Below are 27,036 nucleotides of genomic sequence, written 5' to 3' on the forward strand. Positions count from 1 at the left end.
GAAGAAAGTCATTGCATGCCCGAGTTTGATCTGATATTCGCATATCACTCGGCCATGCCAGTCAGTGAGTGCGTGGAATCTCCAGTGATATCTTTGTGCAGTCTGATTTCCATGAACATGTCAGAATGGAGAAGATAAAGAAATGTTTTTTTTCTATCTTCTCATCTTAGAGAATCGGATCACGCTATGATCACACTCAGATCTGAGTGTGGTGTGCATAATGAACCGATTATCTAAATACTGTCGTCTGCTCCTGCCCTTAGGATAATCTTCAGTTTCACCATGTTGGAAAACCTCTTTACACTCGGTGGCTGTCAATCATTGAGTAAGACCGCCTAAGTGCACAGTAACCTTACATTATACCGAATCGTTTCCCAGTAAACTATGTATTAATCCGCTCAGCTTTCTAACCTGCTGCCTGCAGCTCTCGGGTCGTGTGTGTCACAGGTGCCCTTCAAACTCTGGATAGGTAAGTGTTTCATTTGCTTAGAAAAAGTAACAAATATGTCTATAGCATGTTATATAGACCTATACAGAAAAAGCCAGTCGGCTATTGTGTTTTCATTGTTTGCAGAAGAGTCCACAAGGGATTGTTATGAAGCAAGTCACCCCTTATCCACAGGATAGGTGAGAACGCTGGGACCTGCACGATAATCAGAATTTTTATCCCTTGCTAGAATGAATCGGCAGTAGACATGCTTGACCATTGCCCCATTCACTCCCTATGGGGTTGCTGAGTGCTGCCCTATTTTTATTTTTCTTCCATGGGGCGGCCCCAAAATAATGAATGGAGCAGTGGTCAGGCATCTAACCTGCTGCACCATTTTTAATGGTGAGTTAAAGTTCCTTGTCAAGGATTAAAAATTCCCCATTCTGCCGGTTAGTGTGGGTTCCAGCGGTCAGACCCCCGCCATGGATAGATGATAACTTGTTTTATTAGGGCAGCCCCGTTAAACAGCATGCTACGATCTTCAGGTACCAGGCCCACCACTGTGACGGTATGTTCTTGGCCTTCATATCTGGATCGTTGTAATGTTGCGATCACCATGGTCACTGGTGGCAGGTCCTAATATCCTTTATACAAAGATACACATCAACAGGAATAATGTTTTTTGTGTGATCCGTTTCCTATTGGTTTTGTCAGTCTTCAAACCTTTCTATTTTGTCTACACCATATTTTCCATCATGCTTTCTTGCCACTAATATTTTAGGTAGGTCTCTGAGAATACCCAGAACATCGCCCCAAAGCTGTAAAGGACCATTTACACCATGCAGACGAGGTGAAGACTCATTTTACATTTTGATGTTTTTTTCCTCCCTTCCCTCTAAGGTCCAGTGGAAACTGTAAACCGATCAGGATCGCATGTGGTTACGCATCCAGTGGGAAACATTCTCTTCTCTGAAAGAATGCACATTCATCTCTCCATACTAGCAAGATTTGAGGCTGCTAAACGTTTTCTATAGTATAGATTCTTAAGTCTTAGATTCTTGTTATGGGAATATTTTTTCTAAACTTTATTGGTAGATTATTATTTGTTCATGGAAAACTCAAGGGAATCTGTCAGTTGATTCATGATTCTCAAACCGTGGTCATCACAAATCCAATTACAGCCGGGCATGTTCTTATCTGAATCGCACCATCATTTCAGAGAAAACATAGCGGCATAGATCCAGCCAAGGAGGTAAGGAAGAGACAAGACTAGCCCGACACTTCTCCTGCCCGGTTTCTTCCCACGCCGCTCCATGTGATTGACAGGTCTCTGGTTATGTACATACATGGGAGAAACCTGTCCGTCAACTAGAGTGGCGCTGGGAGAATCTGGTTGGCATGGTGACGGACTAGTCTCATCTCTTCCTATAGTGCAACCAGGCGCTGGTTCCTTCTGCCACGGTTTGGACATCATTAATTGACTGACGTGTTCCCTTTAAAGGGCTGTTTGTTTGTCATAACATCACTCAGCTATGGCACAGTTTGTGTGCAATAATGGGACAAGAAGCCTTTTGGGTTTTTTGTTTTTTATTCAGTGTGGAGTATCTTTCACCCCCATCCAGAAAATATGGCATTTATTCCTTTCTGTATGGAAATTCCTAAAATGAAAGTGTCAATTGGCGGAATGTCTTAAGGCAGCTGCTGTGACAAGCTTAAAATCTTGCTAATAGGACAAATGTGTAAACTGTGGGTGCATGCATATGTATTGCCTTTATAACTTGTAAAGAACTATTTAGTAAGCATGAAACCTTTTAGAGGTTTACAACTCATGAGAAGGCCTTTAATGGGCTTTTTCTAGTTTTAGCTTCTAATTTTGAAATTCCAAAACAACTTCAGATGAGATAGGGCTTCCAATATGTTGTTCTGGGAGACGCTAATGGCTCATAGTCCATACATGGTTGCCTTGTCTAGCTGGGAGCTATTGGCTTTTTAAAGCACCACTCCAGGGTTTTTTTTCTTCAGTGCTGGAGTGGCACTTTAAATGTAAGCTCTCTGCCCCCGTTCTTATACTTACCTTCCAGTGGCTTCACTTTTTACCGATGCCGGTCAGGTCCCACTGCACCATCTTGTGCCTTAACTTCTGTCTAGCTGACGTCAGAAGCTACTTCTCAAGAGCTCAGTGCAAGTCTGATAGCCAGAACAAGGCTGTCACAGAGATGTATTGAAAAGTGACCTCCAGTGCGCTCCATGAAACACTGGTGCTGCCGGCAGGAACAATGCTGGAAAAGGATGAAGGCGACAGGTGAGTATAAGACCGGGGCAGGGGCATTACATGTAAAGCGCCACTCCAGTAGTACAATAGAAAAAAGCACTGGAGTGGTGCTTTACATGTGCTATTATCATAGGAGCCAGCGTAATATCAGGTGCCACTTTAAATTCAGCTTTGTCCATATTCTTAATAGATAATATAAGAGCACATAGGTCACCTGGAAAAGACAATTCATACAACTGAGAACTACAGTGAGCTGCATGTTTGTTTGTGGATGAATGAATATCAATGAAACACCCACTATTTATATATTTAAATATGTATAAAATAACATCATGCATTGCTATGAAAAATTCACATGTTTGTATGTATGTCTGTGTGTGTGTATGTATGTATGTGTGTGTGTGTGTGTGTGTGTGTGTGTGTGTGTGTGTGTATATATATATATATATATATATATATATATATATATATATATATATATATATATATTTTTTTTTTTTTTTATTTTTTTTTTTATTTATTTACAGGTGCTTCTAACAAAAGTAGAATATCATCAAAAAGTTAATTACAGTAATTTCAGTTCTTCAATACAAAAAGTGACACTCCTACATTATATGGAGTCATTACAAACAGAGTGATCTATTTCAAGTGTTTATTTCTGTAAATGTTGATGATTATTTCTTACAGCCAATGAAAACTCAAAAGTCATTATCTCAGTAAATTAGAATACTTTATAACACCAGCTTGAAAAATGATTTTAAAATCTGAAATGTTGGCCTACTGAAATGTATGTTCAGTACATGCACTCACTACTTGATCGAGGCTTTGTGCGTCAATTACTGCATCAATGTGGCGTGGCATGGAGGCGATCAGTCTGTGGCACTGCTGAGGTGTTATGGAAGCCCAGGTTGCTTTGATAGCAGTCTTCAGCGCTTCTGCATTGTTGCTTCTGGTGTCTCTAATCTCCCTCTTGACAAAACCGCATAGATTCTCTATGGAGTTAAGGTCAGGCGAGTTTGCTGGCCAATCAAGCACAGTGATACTGTTGTTTTTAAAGCAGGTATTTGTACTTTTGGCAGTGTGAACAGGTGCCAAAACTTGTCCGCAGAGGGAAGCATGAAGGGCTCTAAAATTTCCTGGTAGACGGCTGCGCTGACTTTGGTCTTGATAAAACACAGTGGACCTACACCAGCAGATGACATGGCTCCCCATCACTGTGGAACCTTCACACTAGACCTCAAGCAGCTTGGATTGTGGCCTCTCCACTCTTCCTCCAGACTCTGGGACCTTGATTTCCAAATGAAATGCAACATTTACTTTCATCTGAAAACAACACCTTGGACCACAGAGCAACAGTCCAGTTTTTTTTCACCTTTGCCCAGGTAAGACGCCTCTGGTGTTGTCTATTGGTCATGAGTGGCTTGACACAAGGAATGTGACACTTGTAGCCCATGTCCTGGATACGTCTCTGTGTGGTGGCTCTTGAAGCAATGACTCCAGCAGCTGTCCACTCCTTGTGAATCTCCCCCAAACTTTTGAATGGCCTTTTCTTAACAATCCTTTCAAGGCTGCGGTTATCCCAGTTGCTTGTGCACCTTTTTCTACCACACTTTTTCCTTCCTTTCAACTTTCCATTAATATGCTTGCATACAGCATTCTGTGAACAGCCAGCTTCTTTAGCAATGACCTTTTGTGGCTTACCCTCCTTGTAGAGTGTGTCAATGACTGCCTTCTGGACATCTGTTAAATCAGCAGTCTTCCCAATGATTATGGAGCTACTTAAACAGACTAAGGGACCTTTTTATACGCTTAGGAAGCCTTTGCAGGTGTTTTTTTTTTAAATTATCCTAATTTACTGAGATAATGACTTTTGGGTTTTCATTGGCTGTACGCCATAATCATCAACATTAACAGAAATAAACACTTGAACTAGATCACTCTGTTTGTAATGACTCTATATAATATATGAGTTTCACTTTTTGTATTGAAGAACTGAAATAAATTAAATTTTTGATATTCTAATTTTGTGAGAAGCACCTGTAAATAATATATATACACTCACTGGCCACTTTATTAGGTACACCTGTCCAACTTCTTGTTAACACTTAATTTCTAATCAGCCAATCACATGGCAGCAACTCAGTGCATTTAGGCATGTAGACATGGTCAAGACAATCTCCTGCAGTTCAAACCGAGCATCAGTATGGGGAAGAAAGGTGATTTGAGTGCCTTTGAACGTGGCATGGTTGTTGGTGCCAGAAGGGCTGGTCTGAGTATTTCAGAAACTGCTGATCTACTGGGATTTTCACGCACAACCATCTCTAGGGTTTACAGAGAATGGTCCGAAAAAGAAAAAAAATCCAGTGAGCGGCAGTTCTGTGGGCGGAAATGCCTTGTTGATGCCAGAGGTCAGAGGAGAATGGGCAGACTGGTTCGAGCTGATAGAAAGGCAACAGTGACTCAAATCACCACCCGTTACAACCAAGGTAGGCCTAAGAGCATCTCTGAACGCACAGTGCGTCGAACTTTGAGGCAGATGGGCTACAGCAGCAGAAGACCACACCGGGTACCACTCCTTTCAGCTAAAACTGAAAACTGAGGCTACAATTTGCACAAGCTCATCGAAATTGGACAGTAGAAGATTGGAAAAACGTTGCTTGGTCTGATGAGTCTCGATTTCTGCTGCGACATTCGGATGGTAGGGTCAGAATTTGGCGTAAACAACATGAAAGCATGGATCCATCCTGCCTTGTATCAACGGTTCAGGCTGGTGGTGGTGGTGTCATGGTGTGGGGAATATTTTCTTGGCACTCTTTGGGCCCCTTGGTACCAATTGAGCATCGTTGCAACGCCACAGCCTACCTGAGTATTGTTGCTGACCATGTCCATCTCTTTATGACCACAATGTACCCAACATCTGATGGCTACTTTCAGCAGGATAATGCGCCATGTCATAAAGCTAAAATCATCTCAGATTGGTTTCTTGAACATGACAATGAGTTCACTGTACTCAAATGGCCTCCTCAGTCACCAGATCTCAATCCAGTGGAGCATCTTTGGGATGTGGTGGAACGGGAGATTCGCATCAGGGATGTGCAGCCGACAAATCTGCGGCAACTGTGTGATGCCATCATGTCAATATGGACCAAAATCTCTGAGGAATGCTTCCAGCACCTTGTTGAATCTATGCCACGAAGAATTGAGGCAGTTCTGAAGGCAAAAGGGGGTCCAACCCGTTACTAGCATGGTGTACCTAATAAAGTGGCCAGTGAGTGTACGTATACACACATTTGTTTATTTATTTTGTTTTTTCTTTTTTCTTTCTATGAGACTAAAATTAGATGTTAATATAATTAGGCCATGTTCACACAGTGCGCTTTTTTCCATGCAGGGTACAGTACAATGTACCCTATGGAAAACAGGAACCACTGTGCACATGATCCTGAATTTAAAAAAAAAGCCGCGCTGAATAGCTGCGGGAAAAAAGAAGGAGCATGTCACTTCTTTGTCCGAAACAGCAGCGGTTCTGCACCCATAGACCTCCATTGTGAGGTCAAACCCGCAGTAAAACCCGCAGATCAAAAATATATCTGCGGGTTTTATTGCGGTTTGTGGTGCAGAACCGCTGCAGCAGGAAGTGCGGGGAAGCGGCCGGAAGTGCGTGGGCGGAAGTGCTTGGGCGGAGAGACATGGAGGCATACCGTCGCATGGGGATCGCTGTCGGCTGTTTGATTGATTTGGTGTGTGTGTGTGTGTGTGTGTGTGTGTGTGTGTGTGTGTGTGTGTGTGCGTGCGTGTCCCCATGCGACGCTAGTGCCACCATTGTGCTAAGTCGCCATATGGGACTACTACTCCCATCCGGTATTAGGATGGGAGAGTTGTCCCTGTGTCCGGCGACTTAGCACAGTTGTAAAGTTACACAAAACACACACAATACACATACATGACACACAGTACAGTACATACAACACATAACATAGAGTATATACTCACCAACAGCACACTGGTAGGCGAAGCCCTCGATCCTCCAGGAAAAAATCCCAAAATAAAAAATCTAATTCATACTCCCTGTCCGCAGAATCCATAAAACGAGTGTCCCACGCCGATCGGCTGCTCTCCGGCAATACACTGCCAGGAGCGAAGCTCCTAGCAGTGTATCGCGTACTGTTCCGGAGTTCAATGACTCCGGCGTCTCGGTTAACGGCAGTACAGCTGCGTTGAACTTTCCCACGCAGCACTGCCGTTAAGCGAGAGTGCCGGGGTCAATGACCGCCGGTAAACTCGCTCGCGCATGCGCAGTGACACACCGACAGGAACTATGGCTCCTGTCAGTGTGTTGCTGCAGCCGTGGAGAGCAGACATATCTCTGGATGTGTCTGTTCTCCATGGAAGATGTACTTAAATACGTGATACGTGGCACTTAAATACGTGGCACTGAAATACGTGGCACTGAAATACGTGATACGTGGCACTTAAATACGTGATACGTGGTACTTAAATACGTGATACGTGGCACTTAAATACGTGGCACTTAAATACGTGATACGTGGCACTTAAATACGTGGCACTTAAATACGTGGCACTGAAATACGTGGCACTGAAATACGTGATACGTGGCACTTAAATACGTGGCACTTAAATACGTGGCACTTAAATACGTGGCACTTAAATACGTGGCACTTAAATACGTGGCACTTAAATACGTGATACGTGGCACTGTAATACGTGGCACTGTAATACGTGGCACTGTAATACGTGGCACTGTAATACGTGGCACTGTAATACGTGGCACTGTAATACGTGGCACTTAGGCTACGTTCACATTTGCGTTGTGCGCCGCAGCGTCGGCGCAACGCACAACGCAAACAAAAACGCAGCAAAACGCATGCACAACGCTGCGTTTTGCGCCGCATGCGTCCTTTTTTTGATTGATTTTGGACGCAGCAAAAATGCAACTTGCTGCGTCCTCTGCGCCCGGACGCGTGCGCCGCAGTGACGCATGCGGCGCAAAACGCAAGTGCGACGCATGTCCATGCGCCCCCATGTTAAATATAGGGGCGCATGATGCATGCGGCGACGCTGCGGCGCAGACCGCAAATGTGAACGTAGACTTAAATAGCTGGATAGAGCTGGATCCGCGGGCTGTGATCTGGCCTACGCTCAGCACTCTGCGGAGCGCTGTCATTCAAAACACGTCCACTCATTTTGGTGTTTAGTCCCAAAATGGAGGATGGAAGAAGAAAAGGGTTGGACAAGGAAATTACATCATTTCTTTTTTTTTTCCCCCCCACTGCAGTTAAAGCTTTATTTGTGTCAAACAGACAATCTGCAGAGAAAACTGCATAAAAAACCGCACTAAAAACCGCATCAAAAAACGCACCAAAACGCACCAAAAACCGCACCTGCGTTTTCTGCCAAGAGCTGCGGTTTTTAGTCCTGAAAAAAAAGGATTGAAATCAGGAACGTGTGAACATACCCTAAAACTAACAAAAGAAACACCCCCTGCAAATCTTTTCCCTTCCCCTCTTAATCTAGCCCTGATGTTCCACCAGTGCTCTGTCTTTGCTTACAGTAGGCCGCACATTACTGCTGTGATCCTTTGCTGTTTACAGGTAAACAAAACTAAGAGCATTGCTGGATCATTGAGGAAAGCATAAATGAGTGGTTTTGACTTTTTTAGTTTTTTGTTTTTTTTTCTCTTTCTAAAATCGACAGCTACTTTTAAAACAATAGGAGTTTGATAACTTTAAGCCCTTAAAGCACCATTCCAGCGTTTTGTGTTTTTTCTCCGTGCTGAAGTGGTGCTTTAAATGAAAGTCCCCTGCCCCCGGTCATATACTCTCCTTCCGGCGGCTACACCTCTTACTGAGAGCACTTCAGTCCTGTGGTGTCATATTGTGACAGTAGTTTCAGAACGAAGCTCTCATAGCCTTGTATTGAAAAGTGACCTCTGACACGCACCAGCAGACAATGGAGCAGCCAGGTGAGTATGAGACATGGGGTAGAGGACTTACATTTAAAGCTCCACTCCAACTGTAAAAACGCTGGAGTGGTGCTTTAGTGTTGGACATTACTCCTTTTTGTAACTGAAAGAGCAGGCAACCTACTACTTCTTACTACCCTTCACCCCCTAAATAAATAAATAAAAAAAACAAAGAAAAATGTTTTGCCATTAGTGTTTTTTTTTTTTTTTTGTAAAAGTAAAACCCAACATAGTATCAACAAGAAGAGATGTCAACTCATTCACAAAGAACAAGATCTCACCCAGCTCTTGTCGATGGAAAAGTGTAAAATTACAGCTTTTAGAATACGTTGATGCAAAAACATTATTTTTTGTGTTTTTAGTGTACATAAGTACAAAGACACAGGTTTTCCTTCTATGTAAATCTAGTATCGCTTTAGTAGTATTAATTCAGAAAATAAAGCAGTTCTCACTTTTACTACACCATGAAAGGTGTTAAAAAAAAAAATTGTTGAATTTGTGTTCTCTCATAAGTCAGAAAAAAAGTGATAAAATATCAAGAACCCCAAGTGGTACCATTTAAAACATGAGCCCATCCTGCAAAAAACAAGCTGTCGTACAAAAAAGTTGAGAGGGGGAGGTGTTCCACGTTACTGATGGCTCAAAGGTCCTGGAAAAGCGATATGGCTTCCCAAAACCAGTCCAGGAAAATCCATGAATCCAAAGCCAAATGGACACATGCATGCCCTCTGAGCAGTGTACCCAAACCACCCCCTTTAAGGTCCGCACGTATGCCATAGCCCCAGAGTAGGCACAGATGTCAGTGCATAAAACAAAAGTCATACTAAGTCTTCTCATAAAACAATTCTTAATCGTCTCCGCTTCTGCTCTGTAATGTGCTGCCCAGACATTCTTCATATGTCTTGTTACAATGTATCTTCTTAAAGGATGAAGTATTAGGACATGTGCACACCACATCTTTTTCAGGTGGATTCCGCCTGAAATGGCTCTAAAAAAGGAATAAAAAATAATGAGGATAATGCACAACAATGTCGTAATGTCTTTAGTAATTTCTTTAGCTGCTTCAGGCTTTGAAAAACTAAATGCGTCTGAAAGAGGTGACTGTCCCATCCTTCTGGTGGCTTCAGCTTGGAAGCTGCCACTATTTTATCTAAAAATCTGACCGTAATCTTTGTACTCGCAAATCTACAGCAGTCTTCAACTCCAGAACATAAACCCTCCACACATTTTGCAAAGTTCATAATAAAAAAAAAATTAAACAGACACACACACCCCCTGTCACACCCTCTCTCTGACACACACACACTCTTAGCCTGGTTTCACATTTGCGTCTGACGCAGAGTTTCATCTGCACAAATCCGCATGCGTCCTGTGTGCATATCTTTAACATGGTCTACGCAGGGACATGCGTTCGCCTGCGGATGCGTACACATGCATCGTTTCTCGGTGTGTGGTGGGGTCCGGCGAGCACGTTGCATTTTTGGAAGCGTCAAAAATTTGTCAAATATCCGCATGCGGATGAGTGCGTTACTGTCTATGGGAACGCATGCGTACGTCGGACTGCGCATGTCCAGGAGCCAATTGACACACGCCCTCCAGGAAATATCGAACGCATGCCCATAAAAACACAAACGCAGGCAAAAAAAAACGCTTACAAACACATGCACACGCAGCATTTTTTTGCCATCATTCGTAAGCTGATGCAGATATTAAAACGCTGTGTTAGGCTACGTTCACATTTGCGTTGCGTTGGGCGCAGGTTCGGTGACGCATAGCGGCGCATGCGCCCCTATATTTAACATGGGGGCGCATGGACATGCGTTGTCTTGCGTTTTGTGTCATTTTTGGCGCAAGCGTCGGCGCAGAGGACGCTGCATGATGCAGTTTTTGTGCGCCAAAAATCATGCCAAAATTGGACGCATGCGTCACAAAAAGGTGCGTTTTGCATGCGTTTTGCGTTGCGGCGCCGACGCTGCACCCAACAACGCAAATGTGAACGTAGCCTTAGCATGTGTTTGTGCATGCTGGAAACTAGCCACACTCGCACTCACACACACACTCACACACACACACACTCACTCTCACACACACACACACTCACGCACTCTCTCATTCTCACACACACACACACACGCACTCACGCTCTCACACACACACACACTTTCACACACGCTCTCACACTCACACTTTCATACACCCACACTCACACTCACCCGCACTCACACCCGCACTCTCTCACACGCACTCTATCTCACACACACACTCTCACACTCTCTCACACACACTCTCACACACACTCTCACACACACTCTCACACACACTCTCACACACTCTCTCACACACTCTCACACACACTCACACACTCTCACACACACTCTCACACACACTCTCACACACACTCACACACTCTCTCACACACTCTCTCACACTCTCTCACTCACTCTCACACACTCTCACACTCACACTCACACACACTCACACACACTCTCACACTCTCTCACACACTCTCACACACTCACACACACACTCTCTCACTCTCTCTCACACTCACTCACACACTCACACACTCTCTCACACACTCTCTCTCACACTCTCACTCTCTCTCACTCTCTCACACACACTCTCTCACACTCTCTCTCTCTCTCACTCTCTCACACACTCTCTCACACTCTCTCTCTCACACTCTCACACTCTCTCTCTCTCTCTCACACTCTCTCTCACACACTCTCTCTCACACACACTCTCTCTCACACACACTCTCTCTCTCACACACTCTCTCTCACTGCTGCTTTCCCTTGTCCTTAGCCGTTCTCCTTATAGCCTGACCTCCTCTATGGGCATTTGCTTCAGAGCGCTGTGTGACAACAAATATGGCTGCCTTTACAACTCCCACAAGGATTGTCGCCCTGCTGTCCCCGAGTTCTGACAATAAACTTGCTTCGTTCTATTAGATATAACTTTTTGGCCAAATTTTGTTGCCTAACAGATTTTAAAGACACTTAAGACCCTAAGATAAGCCAACCTCATGTTAAACCAATCATAAAATCATACATTTGAGTACGCATGTGTGTCCGTCACCGGGGGCATATACTCGCACCGCTCACTAATGCAGGATTACAGTATAGGAGGACATTGTTGTATTTCTTGCGGAGGTAGGCAGCTGTCTGCGCAATATTGCATTTTACTGACTTCACACAATTGTTACTGCTCCTAACTTGGCTTGTATGACTATCTGTTCGACCTATTGGTAAGCTCTTACAGGTTTATCTGAAAAAAAAATATTTTCAAAAGAAACTTTTCAGGATTAGACTTAGTATGATTTGTGGGTTGCCCACACTTCAGTCCAGGATTTACTGTACGGTTCTTGAATCAACCTTGACCAAATCCTATCGAAATTAATTTTCTTCTCACCTCTTCCATTTTGTTTGGCTGATGTTAGATGGACTTGGCAAAAGTGGTGGTCTAACATTAGTAGCCTCTTATTGAAGTCTGTGAGGGGGAAGGCTCCTTCTTCCGCCAGTTATTTCCTTGACATGATCGTGAGAATGATGGTGACCTATCATGTAGAGATCTTTGTATGTACAGTGAAAACTGCTTTCAAAAAGTGTTGATCTTGGAAGAGGATGGTCTTCAAATGATAGATGGCCAGTATGCAGATTCTGTGGTTCATAGTCAAACGTATTTGGCTGAGATTACGCAGCCAGTGTCTGATACTTGCTGCCCGATCCACAGGCAGCTTGTATCCGCTGTCAGATTCCCTTTGAAATCTGATGTGGATGAAAGGGTGATCTCAAAGAGCTGGTCTTATAGAGAGGTTTCACTGTATCATTTTTCATGGAATGTGAGAGAAAACTGGGTTGAAGGAGAAGAGGAGACTAATAAGAATTTCATAGATTTTATTTTTTGTTCATTGTTCCTTAGTTGCACAAGTCTATCAGCTTAACAATTTTCTTTTTTATATATGTGTGTTTGTGTTTTTTTTCTATTTATATTTCAGAAGAGAAATTTGCACATGCGGTATGCTTTTTGCTGGTTGACCTCTACCTTCTAACTTACCAAACAGAAAAGGCCTTGCACCTTCTGGTGGTACTGGAAAAAATGATCTTGCAGGGCAACAATAATAAAAATGGTAAAAATGAGGTGAGTCTAAACACCAGTTCCACTTTACAATTCTACTATGCGATCACGATGGAGTCACAAAGCCATAGATGGAGCCAAAGACTACAGTATTCAATCGGCATCCAAAACATTAAAGGGAATATGTCAGCACAACATGACTGTTCAGACCAAGTTCTGGTGCTCTGTCCACTCTTGGCATGGTCAAATATACAGTGGGTACGGAAAGTATTCACACCCCTTTAAATTTTTCACTCTTTGTTTCATTACAGCCATTTGGTAAATTCAAAAAAGTTAATTTTTTTCTCTTTAATGTACACTCTGCACCCCATCTTGACTGAAAAAAAACAGAAATGCAGTAATTTTTGCAAATTAATAAAAAACAAACAAAACTGAAATATCACATGGTCATAAGTATTCAGACCCTTTGCTCAGTATTCAGTAGAAGCACCCTTTAGAGTTAGTGCAGCCATGAGTCTTCTTGGGAATGACGCAACAAGTTTTTCACACCTGGATTTGGGGATCCTTTGCCATTCTTCCTTGCAGATCTTCTCCAGTTCCGTCAGGTTGGATGGTGAACGTTGGTGGACAGCCATTTTCAGGTCTCCAGAGATGCTCAGTTGGGTTTTGGTCAGATCTCTGGCTGGGCCAGTCAAGAATAGTCACAGAGTTGTTCTGAAGCCACTCCTTCGCTATTTTAGCTGTGTGCTTAGGGTCATTGTCTTGTTGGAAGGTAAACTTCGGCCAAGTCTGAGGTCCAGAGCACTCTAGAAGAGGTTTTCATCCAGGATATCTCTGTACTTGGCCGCATTCATGTTTCCTTCAATGGCAAACAGTCATCCTGGCCCTGCAGCTGAAAAACACACACATAGCATGATGCTGCCACCACCATGTTACACTGTTGGGATTGTATTGGGCAGGGGATGAGCAGTGCCTGGTTTTCTCCACACATACCGCTTAGAATTATCATTAAAAAGGTCTATCTTTGTCTCATCAGACCAGGGAATCTTATTTCTCATTGTCTGGGTCTTTCATGTGTTTTTTTTTTTTAGCAAACACTATGCGGGCTTTAATACGTCTTGCACTGAGAGGAGGCTTCTGCCACTTTGCCATAAAAACTTGACTGGTGGAGGGCTGCAGGGATAGTTGACTGTGTGGAACTTTCTCCCATCTCCCTAATGCATCTCTGGAGCTCAGCCACAGTGATCTTGGGGTTCTTCTTTATCTCTCTCACCAAGGCTCTTCTCCCACGATTGCTCAGTTTAAAACTTCTGGTGGTCCCAAACTTCTTCCATTTAAGGATTATGGAGGCCACTGTGCTCTTAGGAACTTTGAGTACTGCAGAAATTCTGTTGTAACCTTGGCCACATTTCTGTCTCTGAGCTCCTTGGCCAGTTCCTTTGACCTCATGGTTCTCATTTGGTCTGACATGCACTGTGAGCTGTGAGGTCTTATATAGACAGGTGTGTGCATTTACAAATCAAGTCCTATCAGTTTAATTAAACACAGCTGGACTCCAATGAAGGAGTAGAACCATCTCAAGGCGGATCCTAAGGAAATGGACAGCATGTGACTTAAATATGAGTGTCTGAGGAAAGGGTCTGACTACTTAAGACCATGTGATATTTCAGTTTTTCTTTTATATTAAATTTCTACATTTCTGTGTTTTTTTAGTCAAGATGGGGTGCAGAGTGTACATTAGTGAGAAAAAAATGTGAACTTTTCTGAATTTACCAAATGGTTGCAATGAAGCAAAGAGTAAAAAATTGAAAGGGGTCTACATACTTTCCGTACCCACTTAGTAAGTTCACCTCCCACCTACTTGTTTTCCATCCATCTCTACCCTTTTCTGGCTCTATAAAGCCAGAGCTATCAATCAAAGGGGAGGGGGTCAAGCACAACAAGTAGGTGAAAAGGTGCAATGAATGGCTTGGCCACATTAAGGGTGCACCCAGTGCCTGTGCTTGGTTTGTACGGTCAGTCTGTGATGATAGACTTCCTTTAACTTTGTACTCGGTTTGAGCTTCTTTTTTTTTTATGACCACATCCATCTTTGAAGTAAGAAAACAACCGTGTAATCTACTTTTTCTATTGTTTCCAACTGTCCCTGTGCTGAGATAATCTTATAAATGTGCCCCTGCTGTGTACTGTGTAATGACTGTGTCTGATGGTGCAGGAACATGGTCTGATCATACCACATCTCCTGGGCAGGGGGTGGGTGAAAGAAAAAAATACTATAGAGACATTACAGGCTCGCAAATAATTTTCTTTAAAGTAAAACATTTTCTAAAAAGTTAGTGAGATGTTTCAGCTGTGATCCCGTGCTGGCCTGTCTGTATACTCTTTTGTATTCTCTCCTGCCCAGGAGATATGCTATGATCAGACCATGCTCCTGTACGGTCAGACACAGCCATGACACAGTACACAGCAGGGGCACATTTATAACATTGTCAGCACAGGAACATTTTTAATTAACACATCCAATTGTGGAACTTATTATTATTATTATTCCAAGTTGTATTGATTCAAGAGAACTTTTGTTCGTAGGAAAACGCCTTTAAATGGTGGTTTTAGACTGTGATATATGGATGTATGAGACCTTTTGCCAAATTCAGTCATCTGTGTTTTACAGGCCGAGTATCTGTGGCACTCCCGAATTCGACAATCTAATATGGATATACATATCTCCCAACTAGGAAAGATAAAAAAGGACACATACTGCGACAATTTTTATTTTATGCCAAACCATTAAACTAACCTCACCCTTAACATCCTTTATATGCGCCCCCATTGAAATAATGCTCCACACAGTATGGTAGCATTTTTATGGCCCCCACCGTACCCCACATACAGTATGATGATCCCCACTGTGTGGTGTTCCCTCAGTGTACACACAGCTCTGTTACATCAGCATACACACACTTTGCATGTGTCCTTCTCCTCATTTCCGCTGCCTAGCTATTGGATCTCTCCTCCACTATTCAGTCTGTTCAGAGACTGAATGTCCTGCCAGGACCTGTAGGTTATGTGACAATGTCACATGACAATAAAACATACATATAGCAGTTTTTTCATATTGGGATTAGTGATGAGCGAATATACTCGTTACTTGAGATTTCCCGAGCATGCTCAGGTGTCCTCCGAGTATTTTTTAGTGCTCGGAGATGTAGTTTTCTTCGCCTCAGCTGAATGATTTACATCTGTTAGCCAGCATAAATACATGTGGGGATTCCCTAGCAACCAGGCAACCCCCACATGTACTTATGCTGGCTAACAGATGTAATCATTCAGCTGAGGCGATGAAAACTAAATCTCCGAGCACTAAAAAATACTCGGAGGACACCTGAGCGTGCTCGGGAAATCTCGAGTAACGAGTATATTCGCTCATCACTAATTGGGATCAAAACACCAAAGAGTCCTGGCCGGATCTCCAGTCACTGAGCGGTGGAGGAGGATGTGATGGTTCCCTGCTCCAACGTTATATTCAGCTGGATCTGTCCTGAGAAGACAAGCTACTTCCAGCGAGACAGATCCTCAAATTCAGTACAGTCTCTCTGGATCAGGGATGGTTGGGCGGTATGATTCATATGTCAGTCTAAGTTTGGATCAGTAGGACCCCCGCTGTCATGACAACTCATTGGCCGCCATGATCAAGAGACAGGTGTTCCGATGGGAGCTGATGTGCCCCCCTGCCAAGACGTGTTAAATCCCACTGTCAGTGACTGGCAAGGGATTAATATAATGGGTTTGGGGCTGTTCATCGTAGTATAGTAGCCACATGTGCTGCTTATCCAGTCACACGGTGAGGGACATACCATTGTCTTAGTGAACTGATGGTGGTTGGAGGGGATCTGTGCTGTCCATGTGAGTGCTAGTAATGGCCGCACAGGCAGTGACTGCTCGTCAGCAGCATTAGATGTCATGGTCCAGCCTCCTGCTGCTGGCAGCAGTCTGTGTTTGCATGGGCTGGTTACAGTACTCACTGGGTAAGCCATGGAGACAGCCCTTGTAAGTTCTGCGCTGCGCTCTTTTGTGTGACTGCTGTGTGACGGCGTCGCAGTGCTGAGTGCAGTGTGTTCATCGGGGAGAGGATGTCACCAGCAAAGAGGAGGCAACCTGAACCTCTTCATGGCTCCTCCTCATCTTCATCAGGCTCCTGGCTGTTTGACACTAACATGCTGAGGAAGCAGACAGCTGCGAGCCATAGGTGGGGGAACCCTGCCATAGAGCCTGCACAAACCCAGAGTGAGGGGGCACTGTACAGCTGAATACTATTGTAGAACGTTTCCCTGATTTAGAATCCTAAAACATTTGTATTATTTTTTATATTTGCAGACAAATAATAACAGCAACAACAAAGAAGCCCTGAACATGAAGTCTGAGGGAGGCGCTCAGCTCGAACCTGCAAAGTCCAAAATTCATCAGGTAAAAGCATCAGGTTTCATAAAAGGCAACATTAGGATTGAGAACTTATGGATACATGTCTGTATATAGTATAACTCCGGGCAGTAATGTAAACCGCCTACTAATAACCCCGGAGACATGTGCGGGTGCTCGGTGCTGTTACCTGCTCTTACTGCTTTTATGTCCTGCTCTCACCTTCAGTGCAAAGTACGGGCGTACATTCAGATGAAGTCTCTGAAAGCCTGCAAAAGGGAGATCAAGTCTGTCATGAACACATCTGGAAATGTGAGTAAATTATATGCTAAACACTTCCAGAGTTTGGTACTAAGACGACTAAAAAGTAAATGGAATTAGTAATCAATTCTCATATGTACCATATATACTCGAGCAGGGCCGGACTGGCCATCTGGCAAATGCCAGAAGGGCCTGTCTGTTCATGGGCTGCCTTGTCTGCTACGTTGTTAGCAGAATCTGTCTTCCCAAGACACCCATACTGTTAAGAGTTGTGATGGAGCACAAAGTTGCTGACTCATTCACTTACCCAAGCAGGCCATGGGTGTCATTAGAAATATTGGTTGGCTCCCTCCCCTATTCCGTCCCTGTATGCATGCCTCCCTTCCCCGTTCTGTCCATGTATGCATGCCTCAGCCTTCCCTGTCCCTGTATGCATGCCTCAGCCTTCCCTGTCCATGTATGCATGCCTCCCAGTCCAGTCCCTGTATGCATGCTTCCCAGTTCCATCCCTGTATGCATGCCTCAGCCTTCCCTGTCCATGTATGCATGCCTCCCAGTCCAGTCCCTGTATGCATGCTTCCCAGTTCCATCCCTGTATGCATGCCTCAGCCTTCCCTGTCCTGGTATGAATGCCTCCCCGTTCCGTCCCTGTATGCTTGCCTCCCAGTTCCGTCCCTGTATGCATGCCTCCCAGTTCCGTCCCTGTATGCATGCCTCCTTATCCCCTATCCCTGTGTGCATGTTTCCTATTGAAAAAACAAAACATCTTACCTACCTGCGCGCCCTCGGTGCTGGCACTGCATTTCGTTCCGGCCTGCGGCGTCTGCCTGCCGCTCTTCCTGCCGAGCGATCACTGGTACCGCTCATTAAGGTAATGAACATGCGCTTCACTACTATGGGAATGGAGATGCGTCCATATTCATTACCTTAATGAGCAGGGCCATGTTCAGGCCGGAATGAGATGCAGTGCCAGCACCGAGGGTGCGCAGATAAGCGAGTATTATGTGTGCGCCGGCTTCTGGCACCCGCTGCTCCGCTGCCCCCCTCCAGCTATCTGTACCGTGACTCGTGTATTAGCTGAGGGGGGCATTTTCAGCACGAAAAAAAATGTGCTGACAAACTCGGCTTACACACGAGTATATACGGTACATATTTATTAGGGAAAGGAGATGTAAGAATGTTTCTTGGCTTCATGCACAGCAAAACAAACAAAACTTCACGGTAGGGTATTTTTTATGTTATAGCTAGAAGTGGATTCAGAAGGAATGTGAAATATAAAGTAAGGACGGACCTGCGGGGGCAGTTCATTAAGGCTGGGGTTGTGCACAACAGTCTCAATGAAGGACTCTTTGGAGTCTATCACTTAATATTAAGCAACTGTGTGATATCTCATCAGAGGAATCTGCTTCTTTCTCTGCCAGAATTGATCCGTCATTATCAGATTCTCAATTCTGAGGTAAAATCTGTATTCATTGAAGACCGTTTCCCATTAGGCTACTTTCACACTTCCGTCTTATGGCCTACGTTGCAATGCGTCGTTTTGGAGAAAAAACGCATCCTGCAAAGTTGCCTGCAGGATGCGTTTTTTCTCCATAGACTTGCATTAGCGACGCATTGCGATGTATGGCCACACGTCGCATCCATTGTGCAACGGATGCGTCGTGTTTTGGCGGCCACGACGCACACAAAAAAAGTTCCATGTAACTCCGCCCCCTCCTCCCCGGACTGCAGAATGGGCAGCGGCTGCGTTGTAAAACTGCATCTGCTGCCCACGTCTTGCAGTTATTTCACAGCGTCCATCTGTACGTCGGCCCGACGCATTGCGACGGGCCCGTACCAATGGAAGTGTGAAAGTAGCCTTACTGATAGGAGGGAGCTCCTCCCTCCCATCTACAGTGAATCTCCTGAGTAGCAGCCGCCATCTCTTATCTCCGTAATGGGAAAGTCTTCACTGAACACAGAATTGACATCAAAACTGAGAATTTTATAATGATGGATCAAGAAAGAAGCAGATTTCTATGATAAGATGTATAATAAAGTTACTTATTTTCATGTGCAGTATTGATTTATGAAGTAAAAATTAAAACAGTTACAATTTAACCCCTTCACAACATTTGGCGTATCTATATACATCATGGAAGGGAAGGACTTCCCGACCAATGAGGTATATATACGTCAAGGCGCTCGCCGCTGGGTGTTCAGCTAACATGATAGATGACACCCGACTCTCACTGCCAGGAGGGGTGTCAACACTGCCTCCAGAAGTTTAACCCCCCCAAATGCTGTGATCAGTATTGATCGCAGTGTTTAGAAGGCAGAGAGGGAGGGGGCTCCAGGTCAACAGGCTACGGCAAGCCCATTAAGCCATGCACATAGCATGATCTAAGGCGCTTGTTTCAGAGCACAATCACAGAAGACCATCAAAAAGACGACGTGACCAAAAATGACACCAATTAAAAGTTAACTTGTCTTGCAAAAAGCAAGCCATCAAATCGCTTTAGGCAGAAATATGGAAAAATTATTGCGCTCAAAATATGGCGATACAAAAACAATTTTTTTTTTCTTTTAAAGAAGCATCTTTTAGTATGTGACAGCAGCAAACATAAAAAACTATGTAAATCTAGTATCCTTGTAATTGCAGCGACCCCCAAATATAATGTGATCTAATCAGTTATACCGCACGAGGAAGGGCGTAAAATATAAATGAAACTAATTCTCCTCCTGCTGTTGATTTGTTCATTTTGCCTCCCAAAGACTGTAGTAAGGCTTGGCTCACATTTATCATGCACTCTGAGCTCTTACACCGGGGTTTCCAAGTAAATCTCTGAAATACATGATTCAGGTGGAACCTCCAGCAGAAGATTCCCTATAGTGAGGCAGATGGAGGCACTGTGGACACAGTCTTACCTGTGATCCGGCGGTGTCTCTTTTTAGGATTGCATAAAAGTGCCACAGTTTTGTGCACTTCTGAAAAAACTGCCACGGCTGAACAGAGGCCAGGGGGAGTCCAGAGTAACTCTGCTGCCCCATTATAGTGAATGGATCCCCCGGGGGTTTCATCTGAATTATGTCTTTCGAAGATTTAGCTGGAAACCCCAAAGTAAGTGCTCAGCATAGAGCTCTGGATAAATGTAATCCCAAATTTTATGTAAAATGTTCTCAATAAAAGCTTCAACTCAATCCACAAAAAAGCAAGTCCCCACTCAGGTCTGTCATCTGTTAACAGAAATATAGGGGGCTACCACGTTACTGGTAGCACAAAGCCTCGGGAAAAGTACTATTGCTTCTCGCCCCCCAAAAGAAATGTAGCTAATTCTGGACTCCCAAATGCCCCTCGCTATTCTAAGCCCTGTTGTGCCTAAACCACATTTAGCGCCCACATGTTTGGCACTTCTGTACTGATGAGAGAGCCTGCTTGATTTACAGGTGCATGTCTCCAGAAGCATGAGCTGGGCATAACGTACTGGGCAATACAATGGCAGTTTGCAATTTTCACTGGGCACCATCCACTACTGATTGTTTCTGGAAAACACCCATGGGGTCATGGTAAAATAAATTACCTAGTGTTAAGAATGTAATTATTCTTACTTCACTACCCAATGGTATAGGCTATGTGCCCACGTGGCGGATTTTTCCGCTCTGGTTTTGAAAAATACGTAGGTAAAATGCACTACGTTTTACATGCGGATTTCAAGCATTTCTTGTGCGGATTTCACCTGCGTTTTAACATCTGCGGATTCCTATTGAGGAGCAGGTGTAAAACGCTGTGGAATCCGCACAAAGAATTGACATGCTGCAGAAAATAAACCGCAGCGTTTCTATGCGGTATTTTCCGCAGCATATGCACTGCGGATTTTGTTTTCCATTGGTTTACATGGTACTGTAAACCGGATGGAAAACTGCTGCGAATCCGCAGCGTCCAATCCGCTACGGATCCGCAGGCAAATCGTGTTCACATACCCATACGTTTCTGTGAGGCACATGTGGTGTCAACATGCTCACTGCACCCCTAGATTAATTTGAGAGGTGTAGTTAATAAAATAGGGTCACTTATGGGGTTTCTGCTGTTTTTGCTCCTCCGGGGCTCTGCCAATGTGACATGGCACTTTCAAGCCATTCCAGTAAACTATGGCACTTCTTCCCTTCTGAGCTTCTCACTGTGCCTCAAAAGTAGTTTTCGACCACATATGGGGTATCTGTGTACTCATGAGAAATTGCACAACATATTTTGGGGTCCATTTTCTCCTGCTAGCCTCATGAAAATGACTAAAACAACATTTTTGTAAAAAAAAATATATATTTTTTTCCATTTTCACAGTTAAACGTTGTCAAATTCTGTGAAGCCCCTTGGGTTCACGGTGCTCACCACATGTCTAGATAAATTCCTCGATGGGTCTAGTTTCCAAAACAGGGTTAATTGTGGGGGGTTTCCACTGTTTCAGCACATCAGGGGCTCTCAAAACGTCACTCCTTCCTTTCCCGTGCCCTTCCGTGCTCCCAAACATTAGTTTTCCCCAAAGTATGGAGTATCGGCACACTCAGTAGAAATCGCACAACAAATTTTGGGATTCATTTTCTACTGATATTCTTGTGAAAATTAATTAATTGCGGTTAAAACATTTTGGTGGGAAACATTTTCATAGCTCTGTTATTAGCTTCTGTGAAGCCCATGAGGGTTCAAGGTGCTCACCACACATCTAGATACATTCATTGATAGGTCTAGTTTCCAAAATGGGGTCACTTGTGGGGAGTTTACACTATTCAGTCACATCAGGGGCACTGCATACCTGACATGGCATCCGCTGTCCATTCCAGACAATTTTGCGCTCTAAAATTCAAACGCCGCTCGTTCCCTTCCGAGCCCTGCCAGCTTCCCAAACAATGGTTTACCCGCATATGTGGGGTATCAGTGTACTCATGATGGAGTTCCACATCGTATCATTCTTGCTGATCAGATGATTGAAGGGGCAGCGACACTCACAAACCCTTTCTTAATTTATCAAGCACAATGTTCAGTTTATTAGATCCTTTTTTGTTTGATTAGGTTTTGGAGCATTATGTTGCCTTGAATGGGACAGAGCTACTGGAAGCTGCGGTACTAGACGTAGCCACTACAGATACATGTGGCTGTGCCTGGTAAATGATTAGGCGCTCCAGTACCTGGCATAGCCACTAGAGAATATACGGATCGGTGTTTGGGAAATAAGTTGTTACTGGAGCCCCATAAATTTACTGATCTTTTGGAATACCAGGAACATCAGTATGCCAACGGCTGATGGGCTGCTTCACTTTAACTTCCATCGGACATCCATGGGAAGTGTGAGCAAAGCATCCCATTAACTGCCACTGATTGATTGCAGCGCTCACATAGCATATAAATCTCATGTAAGCATTAGGGGACCCTGTGCCGATATCACCGGTGTTGGAGGTGAGTATAAGTTATTTTGGTTTTTTTATTACTTGGGGGACTACAGTATTAAAGGAGGGTATGCTCAATTGAACAACCCCTTTTAAAGTTTAATTTATATTTCATTTCATTGAGTTTGTTTAGAAAGCTTCTCTTATATTTTTGCTTCTTTTTAGTCTGCACCCTCATTGTTCTTAAAAAGTAATTTTGAGTACCTCAGAGGCAACTATCGAAAAGCTGTGAAATTACTGAACTCTTCAAATATTTCGGAACATCCAGGTTTCATGAAAACTGGTAAGGAGTTTATGTATTTGTTTAACCATAGTGTTTAGTGGCACATGGGAGGTACATAGGAATAATTCTCTTCACATCAGTATTCCTATCTCGTATCCATAGACTATACCATATATACACGATGAGAGACACCTCTGAGACCCTTGCCAGTGTCTAGATGCGTTTTCTGTGGCCCTGACCCCACAAGTAGTCATTGCTGGCTGCTAATTTTCATAGCGCGTCCATAAAACCTAGTAATAATTAGCTGACCCTGTATTACATAGTTCCCTCTGAAGTCAATTGATTGACTGTAATGTACAGGGGAGAACTGCCGCCTTGTATATGGCGGGGAGATCCTTCACCGCGTGTGTAGCCTGTGTGGCACGGAGAGCCTTCACCACGTGTGTAGCCTGTATGGCACGGAGAACCTTCACCGCGTGTGTAGCCTGTATGGCACGGAGAGCCTTCACCGCGTGTGTAGCCTGTATGGTGGGGAGAGCCTTCACCGCATGTAGCCTGCCTGTATAGCGGGGAGAGCCTTCACCGCGTGTAGCCTGTGTGGCGGGGAGAGCCTTCACCGCGTGTAGCCTGTATGGCGGGGAGAGCTTTCACCGCGTGTGTAGCCTGTATGGCGGGGAGGGCCTTCACCGCGTGTAGCCTGTATGGCACGGAGAGCCTTCACCGCATGTAGCCTGTATGGCGGGGAGAGCCTTCACCGCATGTAGCCTGTATGGCGGGGAGAGCCTTCACCGCATGTAGCCTGTATGGCGGGGAGAGCCTTCTCCGCATGTAGCCTGTATGGCGGGGAGAGCCTTCTCCGCATGTAGCCTGTATGGCGGGGAGAGCCTTCACCGCCTGTGTATCCTGTATGGCATGGAGAGCCTTCACTACTTGTAGCCTGTATGGCGAGGAGAGCCTTCACTACTTGTAGTATGGCGGGGAGAGCCTTCACCGCTTGTAGCCTGTATGGCACGGAGAGCCTTCACCCGCATGTAGCCTGTATGGTGGGGAGAGACTTCGCTGCCTGTGTAGCCTGTATGGCACGGAGAGCCTTCACCCGCATGTAGCCTGTATGGTGGGGAGAGCCTTCACCGCATGTAGCCTGTATGGCGGGGAGAGCCTTCACTGCATGTAGCCTGTATGGCGGGGAGAGCTTTCACCGCGTCTGTAGCCTGTATGGCACGGAGAGCCTTCACTGCGTGTGTAGCCTGTATGGCACGGAGAGCCTTCACCGCGTGTGTAGCCTGTATGGCATGGAGAGCCTTCACCGCGTGTGTAGCCTGTATGGCATGGAGAGCCTTCACCGCGTGTGTAGCCTGTATGGCGGGGAGAGCCTTCACTGCGTGTAGCCTGTATGGCGGGGAGAGCTTTCACCGCGTGTGTAGCCTGTATGGCACGGAGAGCCTTCACCGCGTGTGTAGCCTGTATGGCACGGAGAGCCTTCACCGCATGTAGCTTGTATGGCGGGGAGAGCCTTCACCGCATGTAGCCTGTATGGCAGGGAGAGCCTTCACCCCGCGTATTTAGCCTGTATGGCGGGGAGAGCCTTCACCACGTATATAGCCTGTATGGCGGGGAGAGCCTTCACCGCGTATGTAGCCTGTATGGCGGGGAGAGCAGCTGCGTGTAGCCTGTATGGCGGGGAGAGCCTTCACCGCGTGTAGCCTGTATGGCGGGGAGAGCAGCTGCGTGTAGCCTGTATGGCAGGGAGAGCAGCTGCGTGTAGCAGACGCCTCCTGTCCAGACACCTCGGCTAGGAAAGTTTTACCCCACTCCTCTCCAGCAATTACTTTGCTATCCGATATTTACTACATGTTCTCTTTACCTTCTTTTCTGGCATACAGATGATCTACACTGTGTTCCAAATTATTATGCAAATTGGATTTAAGTGTCATAAAGATTTAATCATTTTGTTTTTCAAATAAACTCATGGATGGTATTGTGTCTCAGGGCTCAATGGATCACTGAAATCAATCTTAAACACATGTGGTAATTAGTTTTCCAGGTGATTCTAATTAAAGGAAAACTACTTGAAAATGATGTTCCACATTATTAAGCAGGCCACAGGTTTCAAGCAATATGGGAAAGAAAAAGGATCTCTCTGCTGCTGAAAAGTGTTAAATAGTGCAATGCCTTGGACAAGGTTTGAAAACATTAGATATTTCACGAAAACTTAGGAGTGATCATCATACTATGAAGAGATTTATGAATGAAACAGAGTTCATGCAGATAAAGGCATATTGAGGAAGGTTTCTGCCAGACAAATTCATTGAATTAAGAGAGCAGCTGCCAAAATACCATTACAAAGCAGCAAAAAGTTATTTGAAGTTGCTGGTGCCTCTGGAGTCCCTCAAACCTCAAGGTGTAGGATCCTTCAAAGGCTTGCTTTGGTGCATAAACCTACTATTCGGCCACCCCTAAACAGTGATCACAAGCAGAAATGGTTGCAGTGAGCCCAGACATACATGAAGACTATTTTTCAAGCAGTCTTGTTTACTGATGAGTGTCGAGCAACCCTGGATGGTTGGTGGATGGCCACCATGTCCCAACAAGGCTGCGACGTCAGCAAGGCGGTGGAGGAGTCATGTTTTGGTCCAGAACAGCTGGTAGGGCCCTTTAAGGTTCCTGAAGGTGTGAAATTGACCTCTGCAAAGTGTATAGAGTTTGACTGACAACTTTCTTCCATGGTATAAAAAGCAGAAACGTGCCTTCAGGAGCAGAAGCATCTTCACGCATGACAATGCACTATCTCATGCTGTCATGCTGCAAAGAATACCTCTGAGTCATTGGCTGCTATGGGCATAAAAGGAGATAAACTCATGGTGTGGCCACCATCTTCCCCTGATCTCAACCCTATAGAGAACCTTTGGAGTATCATCAAGCAAAAGATCTATGAGGGTGGGAGGCAGTTCACATCAAAACAGCAGCTCTGGGAGGCTATTCTGACTTCATGCAAAGAAATGCAAGCAGAAACTCTCCAAAAACTTACAAGTTTAATTGATGCAAGAATTGTGAGGATGATATCAAAGAAGGGTCCTATGTTAACATGTAACTTGGCCTGTTGGGATGTTTTGGAGTTAAATAGCTTTTTTGTTCAGTGAATGTGACCTCCTAATGCTGCAAATTCTTCAAATGAGCATTTTCAGTTCTTTAAAACATATCAAATGTTTAGAAATTCTACTGTGCCTAATAATTTGGAACAGTGCATTTTGAGTTTTTATTCATTTTAGAGATTATACTGTTATCATTGGGAGGTTTCTTCAATAAAATTCGATGTATACTCTATCGGGTGATTACTTTTATTAGACTGACTGTCATTTGCACCAACCATTTAGGAAAATCCGAGAAAAATGTCATTTGCATAATAATTTGGAACATAGTGTAATGACCGAAAAACATTTTCCCCCAGTCCGTTATGCCTTGCACAATCTGTGAATAAAGACGTTTTTGCATCTTTAGTTCTGCAGTGATTCAGGTTAGGAAGGGATCCCCAATCCTGCACTGTTTACAACTAGTCCAAAAAGAGCCGTGATTTACATTTAAACTGTTTACCCCATATAACCACATAAGGAGTACAAATTTGGTTTTTGGTACCTGCTAGGTAATACATTTCTGAGCATTTCATTGCTTTGGTAGCTAGTGCCCGCATTGCATCACTGCAGTGTGTATTGAAAGTCTTGACCTTGGTGGAATCACCATGTAAACTGGATGTTTTTGCATTGAAGTGCACTTCTCATGATATTTTAAATGCAGTTTCCATTGGGCCTTGTCTATCGTTTGCTGACTGGTTCTCGGAAACGGCGTTCTTAAAGAGACGGCGCAGTTTTTGCATGACTTCTGTAATTGTTTGTATTCCTTTTCTGTTAGGATCGATATTAACTCGCCATCAGCTAACATTTATTCTTTGAGACGGTGAA

At 44.3% G+C, this 27,036-nt stretch overlaps 1 protein-coding gene across 4 annotated transcripts in view; it reads left to right on the forward strand.

Annotated features, from left to right (window-relative positions):
* Positions 1–27,036, forward strand: part of CNOT10 (CCR4-NOT transcription complex subunit 10) — a 136,052-nt gene that overhangs the window by 39,650 nt on the left and 69,366 nt on the right. For 2 of the 4 annotated variants that reach the window (XM_077268972.1, XM_077268973.1), the window contains exons 6-10: positions 1,212–1,280; positions 12,683–12,825; positions 17,137–17,226; positions 17,407–17,490; positions 23,023–23,140. In XM_077268972.1, the coding sequence (XP_077125087.1) occupies positions 1,212–1,280; positions 12,683–12,825; positions 17,137–17,226; positions 17,407–17,490; positions 23,023–23,140 (504 nt within the window). The remainder of the gene's footprint in view (positions 1–1,211; positions 1,281–12,682; positions 12,826–17,136; positions 17,227–17,406; positions 17,491–23,022; positions 23,141–27,036) is intronic. The other 2 variants (XM_077268974.1, XM_077268975.1) reach the window with 1 other exon arrangement.

Source organism: Ranitomeya variabilis, chromosome 6, assembly GCF_051348905.1.
Source record: "Ranitomeya variabilis isolate aRanVar5 chromosome 6, aRanVar5.hap1, whole genome shotgun sequence".
In the NCBI taxonomy this organism is placed as follows: Eukaryota; Metazoa; Chordata; class Amphibia; order Anura; family Dendrobatidae; genus Ranitomeya; species Ranitomeya variabilis.